This window comes from Heliangelus exortis, chromosome Z (assembly GCF_036169615.1).
Source record: "Heliangelus exortis chromosome Z, bHelExo1.hap1, whole genome shotgun sequence".
NCBI classification, from domain to species: domain Eukaryota; kingdom Metazoa; phylum Chordata; class Aves; order Apodiformes; family Trochilidae; genus Heliangelus; species Heliangelus exortis.
Genome location: NC_092454.1, coordinates 17793873 through 17807350, shown reverse-complemented (window position 1 = coordinate 17807350; position 13478 = coordinate 17793873). Strand labels below are relative to the sequence as shown.

General features: G+C 40.9%; 2 protein-coding genes across 3 annotated transcripts; both read left to right on the top strand.

Annotated features, from left to right (window-relative positions):
- Positions 1–3927: 3927 nt before the first annotated feature.
- LOC139789904 (molybdopterin synthase sulfur carrier subunit-like) lies at positions 3928–11694 on the top strand. Of its 2 annotated transcripts, none has more exons than XM_071731036.1 (6): positions 3928–4844; positions 5210–5331; positions 7604–7752; positions 7848–8285; positions 10302–10425; positions 11586–11694. In XM_071731036.1, exons 1-3 carry the CDS (start codon positions 4833–4835, stop codon positions 7728–7730), a joined length of 261 nt encoding a protein of 86 aa, XP_071587137.1. In that variant the 5' UTR covers positions 3928–4832; the 3' UTR covers positions 7731–7752; positions 7848–8285; positions 10302–10425; positions 11586–11694. The 2 variants fall into 2 exon arrangements, with proteins under 2 accessions (XP_071587137.1, XP_071587136.1); XM_071731035.1 differs by having other exon boundaries at positions 10302–10429; positions 10590–11663.
- On the top strand, positions 8160–11694 carry MOCS2 (molybdenum cofactor synthesis 2). Its single transcript, XM_071731034.1, has 4 exons — positions 8160–8285; positions 9119–9272; positions 10302–10425; positions 11586–11694. The coding sequence occupies exons 1-4, from the start codon at positions 8165–8167 to the stop codon at positions 11652–11654; spliced, it is 468 nt and encodes a 155-aa protein (XP_071587135.1). The 5' UTR covers positions 8160–8164; the 3' UTR covers positions 11655–11694.
- Positions 11695–13478: the final 1784 nt, after the last annotated feature.

Below are 13478 nucleotides of genomic sequence, written 5' to 3'. Positions count from 1 at the left end.
GGTTGTAGTGGCTAGTTCTTCAGGCATCTTACATATTCTAGTTGGTTTGCCTTTAATCTCTTGTTTATGTTTAAGATGTAAAGATTATGCATATGATTCTGTAGAATGTTGGGCAGCATCTATGTTAGCATCACCATGTTCTGCCCTAATGCCCCTTTCCATCATTCTTCAGAAAATGTCTTATGATCATCCAAAACTCCACAGTTAGTTCAGTTACCTTTATTTGAATCATGCTGATGTGTATGCTACTTTTATACAACATTTAGGTGTCCTCTGGGGCAAAGGACACCAGAAAAACGAAAGCGATCAGTCATCTCTTTAGGAATAATGTAATGATCAGCAGAAAAGGAAAATACTTTATACAAAACTGGAAAACGTATGGATTTCTTCAAAAAGTCATTTAAGAAGTAATATGTTTCACTTATTGTTGTTCCTCATTGAAAATAAATTCTTGCAGAAAAGACTTGCCTGTAAATGAGACAGTTGAACATAAAGAGTTGTGTGTCTGTGAATAATATTCCTGCCTTAAAGCTGTATATTCTTTCCCTGTACTTGTGCAATGCATTTACATTGGAAGGCTCTCTTAAAACTGTGTGATCTATTGGTTTAGGGAGCTACAGATTAATTCCAGATGCAGTCATGCTCTTCTAGCCCTTCAAAAAGTAACTTCTGCACCATCTGTTTTGCAATAGACAATTTCAAAGAGTGCCAAGGGGGACTGTTAAAGACACTGGTCAAATGGTCATATACACCTCAACACAGGAATCTTAGAGGTCATAATGCCTCAGACAGAGTCATATTTCCACCATGGAAATGCAAGGAAACTCTCCTTCTATCCAAAATAGGAAGAAGATGTTTTCCAGATTATTACCAGTGCTGACATGTATGAGGTTAAATTCACACCTGAATTCAGTGGAATGACTGGAATTTATGGAATTCATACTTCTTATACCTTCACTTCTGCATTCTTCTAGATCATTCCAAACAGCTTTATTTTTTTAAAAAATAACTCAGTAGCAGTAGGTTAATGCTAAACTGAGCTTCGATCTGGCTGGCTGCCCAGGATAAATGAAGGGTGCAACAGGAAATGAAAGATTACTCCTGGTTATGGTAATTTTTATTTTTCCTGGTTATTTCAGGAAGCTTGAAGTAAAGGAATTGTGTCTGTTCTTCTAAATAGTGTCATGTATCAGTATCTACATCCCAGGTGTATAACAGAAATGCAATCAAGTCTAGAACCAACAAAATTTAAATTTTTCACAATAGTAAACTGGAATTCAAGAGGTGCCCTGAAGACTTCCTAAGTATAAATCTGAAATTTAGAGCACTAACTTATGATTTATACCAAATAGTCCTGGGAAAAAGTCTAAAGGGAAAACAAAAGGAAACAGAAAATCTACTAGAGGTTAGAGAATCACAGTTGTGTACAGTCCCAGAGAGTCATTTTTTCTGCAGTGACACTAAGTAAATCACTGGTAAAAAGAAACAGAAACATGTCTCCAGTACCTTCCTCTTTGGTTTTTCCAATGCGTTGAATCATGTTTGATACCAATTCTTGTACTAAGTTATAACAAAAACCTGCTTAGTACAAGCAGACTAGTGTACCTGCTTAAAGTTTTGTTGACTTTGCTGTGGTCCTGTCCATTCAACAGTATATTGCAGAATCAGTACCTTAGACTGTAAACTTAGTGTCTGATTATACTCACCAGCTAGATAGTGAAGTTCAAAGTTTGCTGCTAGTAAATAAGAAGTAAATTAAAAGGAATAACAGATCCTCACCACCTGCCTATTCTTAGTTTTACTAGAATTTAATTTCTCACACACAGTATGTTTGGGTGGTGCAAGGGAATTTTGCTTACTACGATTTGCACTTTTTCAATATTTTCATTATTGAAGCAAAGATGGGTTTAAAAGTGCGATATAAAATGTCAGCTTTGGAGGGCTGACAGAGCTTTTAAAATTAAAGATATTCAAAAGAAATGCATTCTGAGAGGCTAGTATAAATATTGGTAGAATCATAGAATCATTGTGGTTGGCAAGGACCTTTAAGATCATCAAGTCCCAACACCACTGTAACCACTAAACCATGTCTCGAAGTGCCACGTCTACCTGTTTTCTGAACACCCTCAGGGATGGATACTCCCCCCCTCCCTGGGCAGCCTGTTCCAGTGCTCACAACTCTTTTGGTGAAGGATTTTTTCCTAATATCCTATCTGAATCTCCCCTGCTGCAAGCTGAAGCCTCTTCCTCTTGTTCTATCACTAGTGACTAGGGAGAAGAGGACAACAGCTGCCTCACTAGCACCTCCTTTCAGGTAGCTTCGGGGAGCAATAAGGTCTCGCCTCAGCCTCCTCTTCTCAAGACACCAGATCCCTCAGTCTCCACTCTTAAGACTTGTCATCCAGACCCCTAATCATCCTACTTGCTCTTCTCTGCACCCTCTCCAGCACCTCAATGTCCTTCCCATACTGTGTTGCCCAAAATTGCACACAGTACTCCAGGTGTGGCCTCACCCCCTGAATACAGGGGTGGGTGGATCCATACGTAGCAACTAAGCTAAACTAAAGCATAGACTCCATGAATTAGGAGATTTAATTAAAAATTTTAAATTTAAAAATAAGTAGCACTTAGAACTAGACATTATATATTGCAGAGACTCACAATTACACTCCAAACCAAAGACTGCATGAAGAAAATAAGAAGGATTTACTAAATAAAGAAAAATCATGAGGAGCTAGTATGTAGAAATGGTAAAGATGGTTTTGAAATCCCAGTTTCTACAGAACAAATGTATCTCTGCCAGAGCTACATCTCTCACTTTATCTTAGTAGGTATCTTGATTCCTAAAAGCCCCATGAAACAAGCAAAACAAAAAACAGAATCTGAATAAAACTCATTCTTGCAAACAAGCAGTGTAGTAGTCACACCTCTTTCTACAGCTGACACTTCAGATCTCCAGAATGAAGAGATATTTGGAAATAGTTTTGCTTTTGACATGCATAGTTCCCTTAGCTTAATTCCTACTTTTCCTTGCTTTAAAATAATTTAACTTCTTTTAATCCATTCTAGAACACAGTTCATAGGTTGTCTGAATCACAAATCCTACTCTATTCTTATGGTTTCTAAGCACAAACAGTCTATTTAGCTAAGACATGCAACATAAAGCAGAGGACTGGCCCATTCTTTAAAAAACAATGTAGATATTGTTAGCTGGAGTTCAAGTAAAGAAGATCTAGAAATCCACTGCCAGTAACTTCTCTCTCCTTGTTACATAGTGGACTGAACTCCAAATTCAACACTAAATAAACATATTTATTTTATCAGCTATATAAATCTTTCAAAGCTCACTCTTTTCTGGTCTGACACAGTAATTTTCTCCACCTGAACCAAGCAACTCAGCCCCTTCACTCCAAGGGCTGACACCTGTGGCACACCTTGAGCACAGACAAACCTGCCAGCTACTTGCTGGGTCATACCTTGTCAATGTGATCTATTTAATTTGCATACATGCAATATTTCACAGCCCAGAGGAAAAAAAGGATGCAATAATTTTATTCACTTGATACACGCTGTCTTCAGGATATCAGTCACAAATAGTTTAAAAAAGCCGCAGTGTATTTATTACAGCAGTGGTTTAAGACACCATGTGCTGAGTAACTGGTACAAAGTACATGTTCCATGGAAATCTATTTCCACATTTAAAAAAAAAAAAATTATCACTTTAATTTTCATTGTCTTTGTGCCTCAGAGCCAAGGATTGTTACACAGAGAGGTTTGGTTTCTTCCTCAGACATCTTTTTTTGCTGGTTTTGGGTTTTTGTTTGTTTGTTTGTTTTTTGGTTTTTTTTTTTTTTTTTTTTTTTTTTTTTTTTTTTTTTTTTTTGGTTTTTGTTTTTGTTTTTGTTTTTGTTTTGTTAGTTTGTTTTGTTGTTTTCCCCTGACAGTGTTGCACCCAGGTATGCCGCATACTTTCCACCTGCGGCCTGACTCGCCATTACCAACCCCGAACTCCCTGTTGCTGGAACAACTGCAGAACTTTGACTCGCTCAGGAGGACCTTTACTGCTCTGAGGGTCCAAGTGTTACCAGACAAAGAGCAGAGAAATAACCCTGACTACCCAAGGAGTCGTGGTTCTGCCAGCGGTCTCTGCAGCACCTGCCAAGTGTCCCAGACTGTGTTCTGCTCCTCCCCAGTGGCAAACAGCGGGAGGATAGCCCCCCTTCTTCGCTATTTTTTTTTCCTACGCAGGCAATTGCTGAAGTGAGCAGTTGCTCAAGGGGAGACAAATGCCGTGGCAAGCTCGGCTCTGAAATGCCACCTACCCCTGTATTAGCACTTTGGTGTTCTCTGGATTTATGTAAACCTATTGTGGACATGTGCCGTTATAATTATATGCAAGGCAGTGGACGTGGAATGCTTACAATTATTTGTAATCCCTACGCACCCTGGGGACTCGGCCCGTGTGGAAATCCCACTTTTACGGTGCCATCTCCAAAGTGAAAGGATGCCTTCTGGGGACCACTTTCAATCTCCTCTACCTTCCACGGCCTCTCACGCCCACCCCTCTTCCTTCCCGCGAGGACCATCTACCCACCGTCATCATTTACCCTGCGGGCAAAGAGCCCCGCAGTGGGCTTGCGCCGCGCCACACCACCAGGCCCAGCTCGGCCCGGGCCGGGCCGGCCTAGCCAGGCCTAAGACCGCCGCAGCGAGAGGGCACCACTCTCCCGGTACAGGCCGCAGGGGGCGGTCCGGGCCCGGTGCTCCCGTCCGGGCGCAGGCGCCGCCGTGATCCCGAGGTGGACGGCTTTCCGCACCGGGACGGCGGTTCCATGCGCTGCCAGGTAGGTGTAGGCTTCCGGCTCCCCTTCGGCAGCAGGCCCCGGCTGGAGGCGCAGCGGGTGTCGGGCCGAGCGGCGGGGCTTCCGCAGCTCCTCTGCTCAGTGAGGAGAGGCGCGGGCGGGCGAGGCCTGGATGCGGACCCGCGCTGACTGTTCCCCGCCCGCCCCCCTTTCCCGTCTTTCCTGACAGCCGGGGCAGGAGCGATAGAGCCCACCGGCAGTCAGGAAGGGCAGGGGAAGCATTTCCTCACGCTGGTTTAGTTTCAGTCGTTTGTTTTGCCTTTTTTTCGGAGAATTCAGTGTGCAGTAAGGTGTGTTTTTTTCCTAGTCGGCCAAGCTCACCTGATGGGCGTTTGTATCCCGAGCAGGTTTCGGTGCTCTATTTCGCCAGGAGCGCGGAGTTAGCGGGGTTGCGCTGCGAGACCCTCTCGGTGCCACGGCAGATCACCTCTCTGCAGCTCTGGGAGGAGATCGTCAAGGTTCACCCAAGGTATTCTGCTTGGTTACTGCTGAGGTGCACAGCTTAACACGGTCGGGGTTTTCGTTGTTTTTGGTAAATACCAATTTAGTGCTTAAGTGTTGAGCTGGAACATGTATCAGTACTTGTATAACATAAAACCAGTTGACATTACTGTGTTTGGGTAACTTACAGAGAGTGTTTAGTTTTCTGGCCAGTTGGGAATGCTGTATCCTTATGTACTCTAGGAAAGATGGGTTCCAGTAAGTGTCCCTAGAAGTTGAGCCTGGGTGGTACATTGAGACATGTGGCCTGATGTCTAACAGAGCCACAGTGTTGTGGAGATGGTGAGATGTCTTAAGGAGGGATTAAGCACAATCAAGGCATTAAAAAAGAAATTAATTATAATGTGCAGGTGTTTTTGATCACTTACCTTTAACTGTACTGCTAGCCATCAGTCTGAGCTTATGACACTCTGGAAGGCAGGTCAGGAAGGGAATTTAAGTCCTGCCTCAGGCTTTTAGCCACTCAACCCTTACATAGGGAAAAGGCTGAGATAACTTTTAATCTCCTCTGTTTTGAAAGAAACACCCCACTGTTTGTTGCATTTCATGGGGAGTCTGGTCTTGAGAATTCTAGGAGTGTTCTGTAAGGACCCCTGTGGTGCTGGTGCTTGTTTGGAGCTGTGAGCAGAAATCCCCCTCAGGTTAATTCCTGTCAAGAATGAGTCTGCTAGACAAAAGTTGCAACACCATTTTGGAGGTGGGATTAAAAAAAAAAAAAGCAAAAAACCTCAAGTTTTCCAGAAGTTTCAATAAAAGTTGAGGTCCTTGGGATTTAGTGCTGAATTAAATGGAATTTCCATAACTTTGGACTTGGGAGCCAAAGTGTGTTTAAGCACCACCCTTCTTTATTAGATCTACTCTCAAAGACCATTTTAGAATGGTCCCTGTTTCCAAATAGAGAAGGTCTCATCAAATGACAGACCAGGGGCCTTTTCCTCTCAGTGAGCTGAGAAAAACTCTGTTTTGAGGGAGGAGGCAGTAGGGAATAAGTGTATTTTACTTTGCAGCCTATAACTCAGTTTCAGGAGCAGCAGAAACACCTTTGGTTGGTTTGCCATAATTTGTCGAGTTTGTCCTTTTATTAATGTCTTGGGGCAGTACATCTTGCATGTGCAGTTACTTCACAGAGGCCTTGTTGAAAAATGCTTCTGCTCCTAGCTTTTCTGGAAGAACTCAGCATAATTGTAAGGCACTGACCACAGCTTCTATTCACATTGCTAATGGATATTCAGACTTCAACATGAGTGTACTTGACAGTGCTTTTCAGTTCCACCCATTTTCTCCAATGAATTAACTTGCAAGAGACATTAATTAAGCCCATCCTTCCAATAGGCACTTCCACAGTTATGCTCAGCTAGTTCCTCAGTGACTTGCATTATTTTCATACGGTCTTTCCCTTTAGTCTGTCCTCTGAGTCAGTGCTACTGGGTTTTTGCTCAGCCTGTGCCCTTGCCTACTTTTGTCTATCTGGCTGGTAGGAAATAAGATGATTTTTAATTGTATTCTTCTGGCTTGCCTCTGTGTTTCTAGGCAATACAACCCTCTGCTGTCTGTACCAGATTTTATAGTCTTGAAGAGTAACAATTATCATGCCTGTACCTTCTAAAGTAAAATGTTGACATTCTTTTTTCTGATGTCTTACTGCTGTTGTCCTGTACTCATTGTTTGATTGCACTTAGTCATGAAAGTGATTTCCTGCCTTATGGTATACAGAGCTCGTAACTCTCACAGCAAGATCTCACAGGTATGAGATAAAAGAGTATATAGAAGTTCTACCAGAAAACATACCATCTCTGCCCTTTTGGTTTTGCTGCCACTCCCTATCAACAGGAAATCCCAGACCTGGCTCCAGTCCTGCCAGACTGCCAGGGGGACATTTCCTTCTAATTCCACATGGGATGGTTGCTACCTCTTAAATTAACTACTTGTTTGTCAGAAGGTGCTGAAGTGGGTCTGGTATACTTTGGTTCATTCTGATGTAGACCTGTGACAAAGTGAGTTCCTTACTTCTGACTACAGTGGTGAGTTGGTTTCTACTTAGCCACCACAAGAAAATCTGAGCACAGGAGATGGGTTTTTGTGGTATTTTTGAAAGTGTATTGGAAGGAGAGTTGTGCAAGTCTCAGTATTTACTTCAGCTGGCCTAGACTATGCACCAATTTGTTATTTAATGGAATCTCATGGTTAAATATAAATGCTTTATTAAGAAACTTCTTTGTGCTTCTGCCAATTCCCCTCAGGCTTGCTGTCATTCGGGATCAAGTGGTTTTTGCTGTTCGACAGGAGTACGTTCTTCTTGGAGATCAGCTCCTGGTCCTGCAGCCCGGAGACGAGGTTGCTATCATCCCACCAATTAGTGGAGGCTGAGTCTGCCCAAGCTCTTTGGCAGGTATGGCTTTTCCCTTAGTTTTCTATGGAGTATCATCCAGTGCTGGAGTATCTCATGGATTCTCTGTAATGTTCTAACAATATCTTTTTGTTTAGGTCAAGATGACTTCTATCCCAATATTCTTTTGAGAGAGGTAGCCATTGTTTGGATCAGAAACTGTAAGCTGGTGCACCAGTAAATGATTAACACACGTGCAGTAAATAGAAGAAAATTGCCGGAGACATCAGGCATTGTTTTGAATTTTAGTTTTAGGTCTTGCCACAATTTAGTAGCTGTTTCTGTCTGCCAACAGATACCCAGCTTGCCTAAATAGGATAAGAACAAAAAAACTAGATAAAAAGCAGTTGGCCAATGGTAGTATTGTCAAAACCAACAACAGAGTCTGTTTGGTTTAAGCATTTTCTAGGGAGCTATGGATGAGAGTGAAGACATGTCAAAAGATTTTATCAAGCTGAAGTCTGAAAAGCTCTCTGTAGATGAAGTGTCGGAGCTGGTCATTTCACCATACTGTGGGGCAGTGTCTCTCTTCATTGGTGAGTTTAATATTTCTGAGCTGGATCTCTGGGTGTGGTAATAGTCTAATAAATGGAAAATAGATTGTCCACACTCCAAGCTCGTGCTTCTCAAATAAATAAATCCCGGCACGGGGCCCAGGATGTTTAGAAAACACATTCTGAATTATTTAGAACAAGACCATTGCAGCTGTTAAACAGCTGGACTGGGACAGAGTGGTGAGAAGCTTCCCTGCTGGTGTGGCTGTCCTAGGGCTGAACATAACAGCAGCCCTGGGATATAGGACTGCTTAGCAGCTGTTCTCCCATCTCCTTGGACACAGTTTGTTCAAGGTGGGAAGTGACATGTTGTGGCTATGCAAACCACAGGTCCACATCTACATGAAAACTCCTGCAACTCAAATCTTGCTTGAGACTAAAGTAATATTTTACCCTTGCACTGGTAAAGGTCAAGGCTGGTAACTATGTCCTGATACTTAATGTACATGGTACAGACCTTGAGACCGCCTTGTGCTTAAATCATGGCACTGCTGGGCTTTTAAATAGTGCATGGGAAAATGCAATAATAGCACCTTAGTCTGTTCCAGCCTTGGGCATTACAGACTGCAGAGTTGTATAATGTGTAAACTAAGTTCTTCCTAGTATAGTAAAGATTTCCCTGTTCAAAGAATCTCTACACAGACATGGTTATGGGAGTTAAATTTATATTTGCACAGTGCTGACCTTGTCCACAGCATGAGAACCTGGGGTTTACTCTGTATTTATGTATCATATGTTATAATAAATACATAGAATAACACATATGTTATAGATATGTATTTACTCAGTGCTTTTGATGTATTATTTGTATTTAGGTACTACAAGAAATAATTTTGAAGGTAAAAAAGTGATTCACTTAGAATATGAAGCATATACTTCAATGGCAGAGAATGAAATAAAGAAAATCTGCAGAGATATTAGACAGAAATGGCCATCAGTCAAACATGTTGCAGTGCACCATAGACTTGGGTATGTATGGCTCAACCTCTTCTGCAAGTGGAACTATTGACCCTTGTCTGGTGCATGGCTGTGCAAGACATGCAGGAATCCTTATAAACTGTAATGAATCAAATCTGGCAGCAGGATCAGGCTCTCACTACAGAGATGAGTTACAGAATTGTTTTTTCAAAAATTTGTGTGGTTGTAGTGTGTGCTGGGTTCCATGTTTAGCCTGAAGGGTTCTTGATGGTGTGTCATGGTCTGAAAGTGGGTAGAAGGGACTGGGATTTCATTATACAGAGGAGGATACTGTAGGTTTGTTTTATCTTTTTTTTAAAAATGTGAAATTGGCAGCACTTTCTGTTTTCTTCTCTCTGCCATTGAAGTACCACAGAATTCTCTTGCTATTAACTGCTTGCCTGAGGAGTTTTACTAAAGAGAGAAGGTTGGGAGGCAGCTTTTGGGACTACTATCCTTGTTAGAATAAAGAAACCCTTGTGCTATTCCTGTTAAGTTTGGGAAACAGCACACCAGACAGGAAAGACTTCAAAATTTGAAATCAGAATTATTAAAAATAAGGTTTCATTGCAAAATCTGGGTAGCTTGAGGAACATAATTTCTTTTTTCACAAATTCTTCTGCAAACACATGATTTCTTAGGTTTTCAGATAAGAACTGGCTGTTCCTGACTTGTTATTGTTCACTATTAAGACAGTTTCCAGTGAGTTTCCTGTGCATTGTTGCAAGTAGGCAGTTTCCCATTCTTAATTCCATAGACTTCATTAAAAAAAAAAAAGAAAAAAAAGAATGGAAGAAAAAAGACTATGTGTGGTGGGTTTATTTATTCTGAAGTGTGGAATTCTCACATCTGGTACTGATATTGGTTGTGGTTTTGTTTCTTTTAAAAAGTGTATAATCTTTTGGACATGGCTTGACACTTACTCAGTATGAATGAGTCAGGAAAATGTGTGGCCAGAATATTGACGTGACATGGCCACAACTTTTGGGTACTCTTGATGTTAAGCATTAGCTAAAGCTGCTGTTCCTCCTCTCTTCTTAGTGTGGTTCCAATAACTGAAGCAAGTGTAATTATTGCAGTCTCCTCTCCACACAGAGCAGAATCACTTGAAGCTGTAATGTACTGCATCAATACCTTAAAAGCATCTGTCCCAATATGGAAAAAGGTATGTTTGGGGACAAATTTGCTTTTAGGCCTTTGCCAGTCTTAGATAGCTGGGCTAAAGGCTGCAGCTGAAGCATTAGAGACAGCAGTTGGTCCTGATAGGACGCCAGTATCTAGCACCTGTGAGTTTCCTCTCATTCAGCTGGGCCCATCTTTGGCAGGTAGAGCACCTGGAAGGACCCTACCTTTCTGGTACTGTCCAGCTCCTCTCCTTCGATGCCATCGTGGGGTCAAACTGAAGGAATGCTTTGCTCTCCTCTTTTGAGTGAAAAAACTTGATTCTGCAAAGGCTTGTGGAGAACTTTGCTTTGGACAGCATTGCATTTTGCAAGTAAAAGTGCCATTTCGTGTTTTTCTGTTTGCCCCTCATCCCCATGGCGTTGAGAAAGCACAAGGCATTAAGCAACAGCACACAATAAGGGATAAGCAGAGGTCCCAAAACTAGTATGAGCACACAACAATGCGAGGAGAGACCAGCCTGGGTCTAGAAAGAGCCCTCGTTGCATAACCACTTGCATGCAAGTGATGAGCGTTACCTCTGCCTTCTCTCCCAGGCAGAACTTGGCATGTGGTGACAGTGTTGTTCTCCACATTACTCTACTTTCCTGACACCTCTTTCAGGAGACTGGAGTTCTGTGGTCTCAAAAAGAACAATCAAGGACTTAAGAGTCCTGCTGAATTTGCTGCTTGGGAAATTCAAGTCCTGCTTGAATTTGCTGTCCTGAAGGTCTAATACTTAGTGTATTTTTAGTGTTACAAATTTTATTTTTTTAATATTGACATTTTGTGTACCGTTAAAAAGTGTCCTAAAAACGATGGCACAGTAGGTCAACATGACAACATGTAAAAAGGGTATTTTCAGACATGAGTGCCCTTCAGCTTTTACATAATATCTTCTAGATCTGTTTCTTGAATTGACTTCAGTACAGATGGGTCCTTCTAAGTTTAATGGGGCTCAGCCCTGAGGTACAGCATTTGCCCACATGTAAGTCAGTATGTTCCAAGGGTGCTGCCCTCTTTTTTTCTTTGCCAGCCAAGTGCTGTGAAGTCCTGTTGTGATCAGTTAAGAATAGCAGGATAGCTGTCGGGTTGTTTGGCCTGGCTTGTGTCTACGTATAGCAGAGTCCCACCATATTTTCTGTTCTTTGTTTATATTTGCAGGAGATTTATGAGGATGAATATTCTTGGAAAGAAAACAAGGAATGCTTTTGGGCAAATTCAGAAAAATAACTGTACTCTTTTAAAAATAAAGTGTTACTTTTCCTCATGAGCATACTGGTTTAGCTTTGAGTTTTTTCTACGGAGAATCTATGTTTTTAAGCAGTTGTAATAGATGTTTCAATCTGAAGAATTTAAGACTCAATAAAATGAGCGAGTAATAATTAGGTTAAGTGTTCTTGACTTTCTGTTGAAGTAAACTCTTTGTACAGTTTGACATGGGGTCAGGTTTTAAAACAATCTTTACTAAGATTCTTAGTTACAAGGTGTTAAATTCTTTGTAATGTATACTGTTTCAATGCCTTTACACTGGTAGTCTGTGTTGCCTCTCTGCATGGGAGGTCACCTTAGGACAACTGGATTTTTTTTTAATCTTAGAAGTCCTGAATAATTTAATTTTATATGACTGTATAATCAGTTTGTACTTGTGACATGAAAGCTACTTGAAATAGATTAAACATTTTGAGGAGAATGTAATATAAACTATAACCCAGAGTTACTGATTTTTTATTAGCAGCTACATTGCAGTAGCTCCCTCAGAAATGTGTAGATGATACTATTAGTCTATTGCATTAAAAAATATGGATAGACCTTGATTCAAAGTTAGCCATTAACAAATTTGCATTAGCTGTAACATGCAAACTTCTAACTACTTAATGATGTCTAGACATGATTAATTTTGAAGGAGATTTGTTGGCTGTGTAACTGTATGGTGCTGCAGAAAAAATGCACTCATTTATTATTACAATTAGACAACTGTAAGTTTATTTAGTTTTAGTAGTTTGATTTCAGATTTTTTAGGGGTCAGTATCATTGAAATTGATTAGTCTTTTAAAGGAAAGACTACTGAACTTTTTGCAGCTTGTATATATGTTTATATTCACACTTAGTATTTTAATGCAGTTTTTCACTTACTGTTTTGAAACCTAGTTAAAAGAGAATTACATAATATGCCTATGCTTCCACTAGCTGGAAGTTGCTCATCTGAGCAATATAATTTTATTTACATTATTGTACTGTGCCATGGTAGTGTTTAGATGCCAAGAGTTCAAAGTCCCATTGTGTATGGTATTTGCTCATTTATGTATCATTACATCACACAACACAGGCTTGAGCTGTATAATCCATTTCATTGTGTCTGCAGCAAAAATCTACAAACAGCTGCTAGCTGCACAAAATAAAAAGAGAAAAATATGCAATCTCAGTAATCTCAGTTTTAATAGTGAGGGTTATTGTATCTGGGTTAAGTAAGCTCTGATGAAACTTAAAACTTGAGGCAGAAGCATGCTTATTCTGTACTTGTTAATATAGTGATGTACTTTCCTCAGTGGAAGTGAATGAGTCCTTCCTCTGCAGGACAGCAGCTGCTCCTTGCATACTTAAGCATACACTGTCTCCAAACCATGTGGGCCCTATTATCCAGGCAGAGCTGAGCAAGTTCAAGGTTGAATTTTCCTTTGGTTTGGAGACTGGAGAGAAGCCTTCTGCTATTTGAATGGAGTTTTTAACAGGAATTGTACAGAATCCCGAGTACAGATCACTTGCTCTGTCCAATAATTCTTTTTGGACAATAAAGAAATGCACAAACTTTCCCATTTTGGTGTTAATTTTTTAATGTTCATGTTTACTGTTACTATGCAACTGATCATTGCGTTAATTTCACAAAAATAAATGGCTAGCTTGCCTTGCAGTGGGTGATTTATGGATGAAGTAAAATCTTCACAGTGTTCACATACTGGTGCTGTGCTCTGATGCAGAAAAAGAGTGGGTTTTAGAACAGTTAAATTGTACTTGCCCCTATGGTCAGGGGCAGGTCCTGTGTTGCACAAGTGCCTC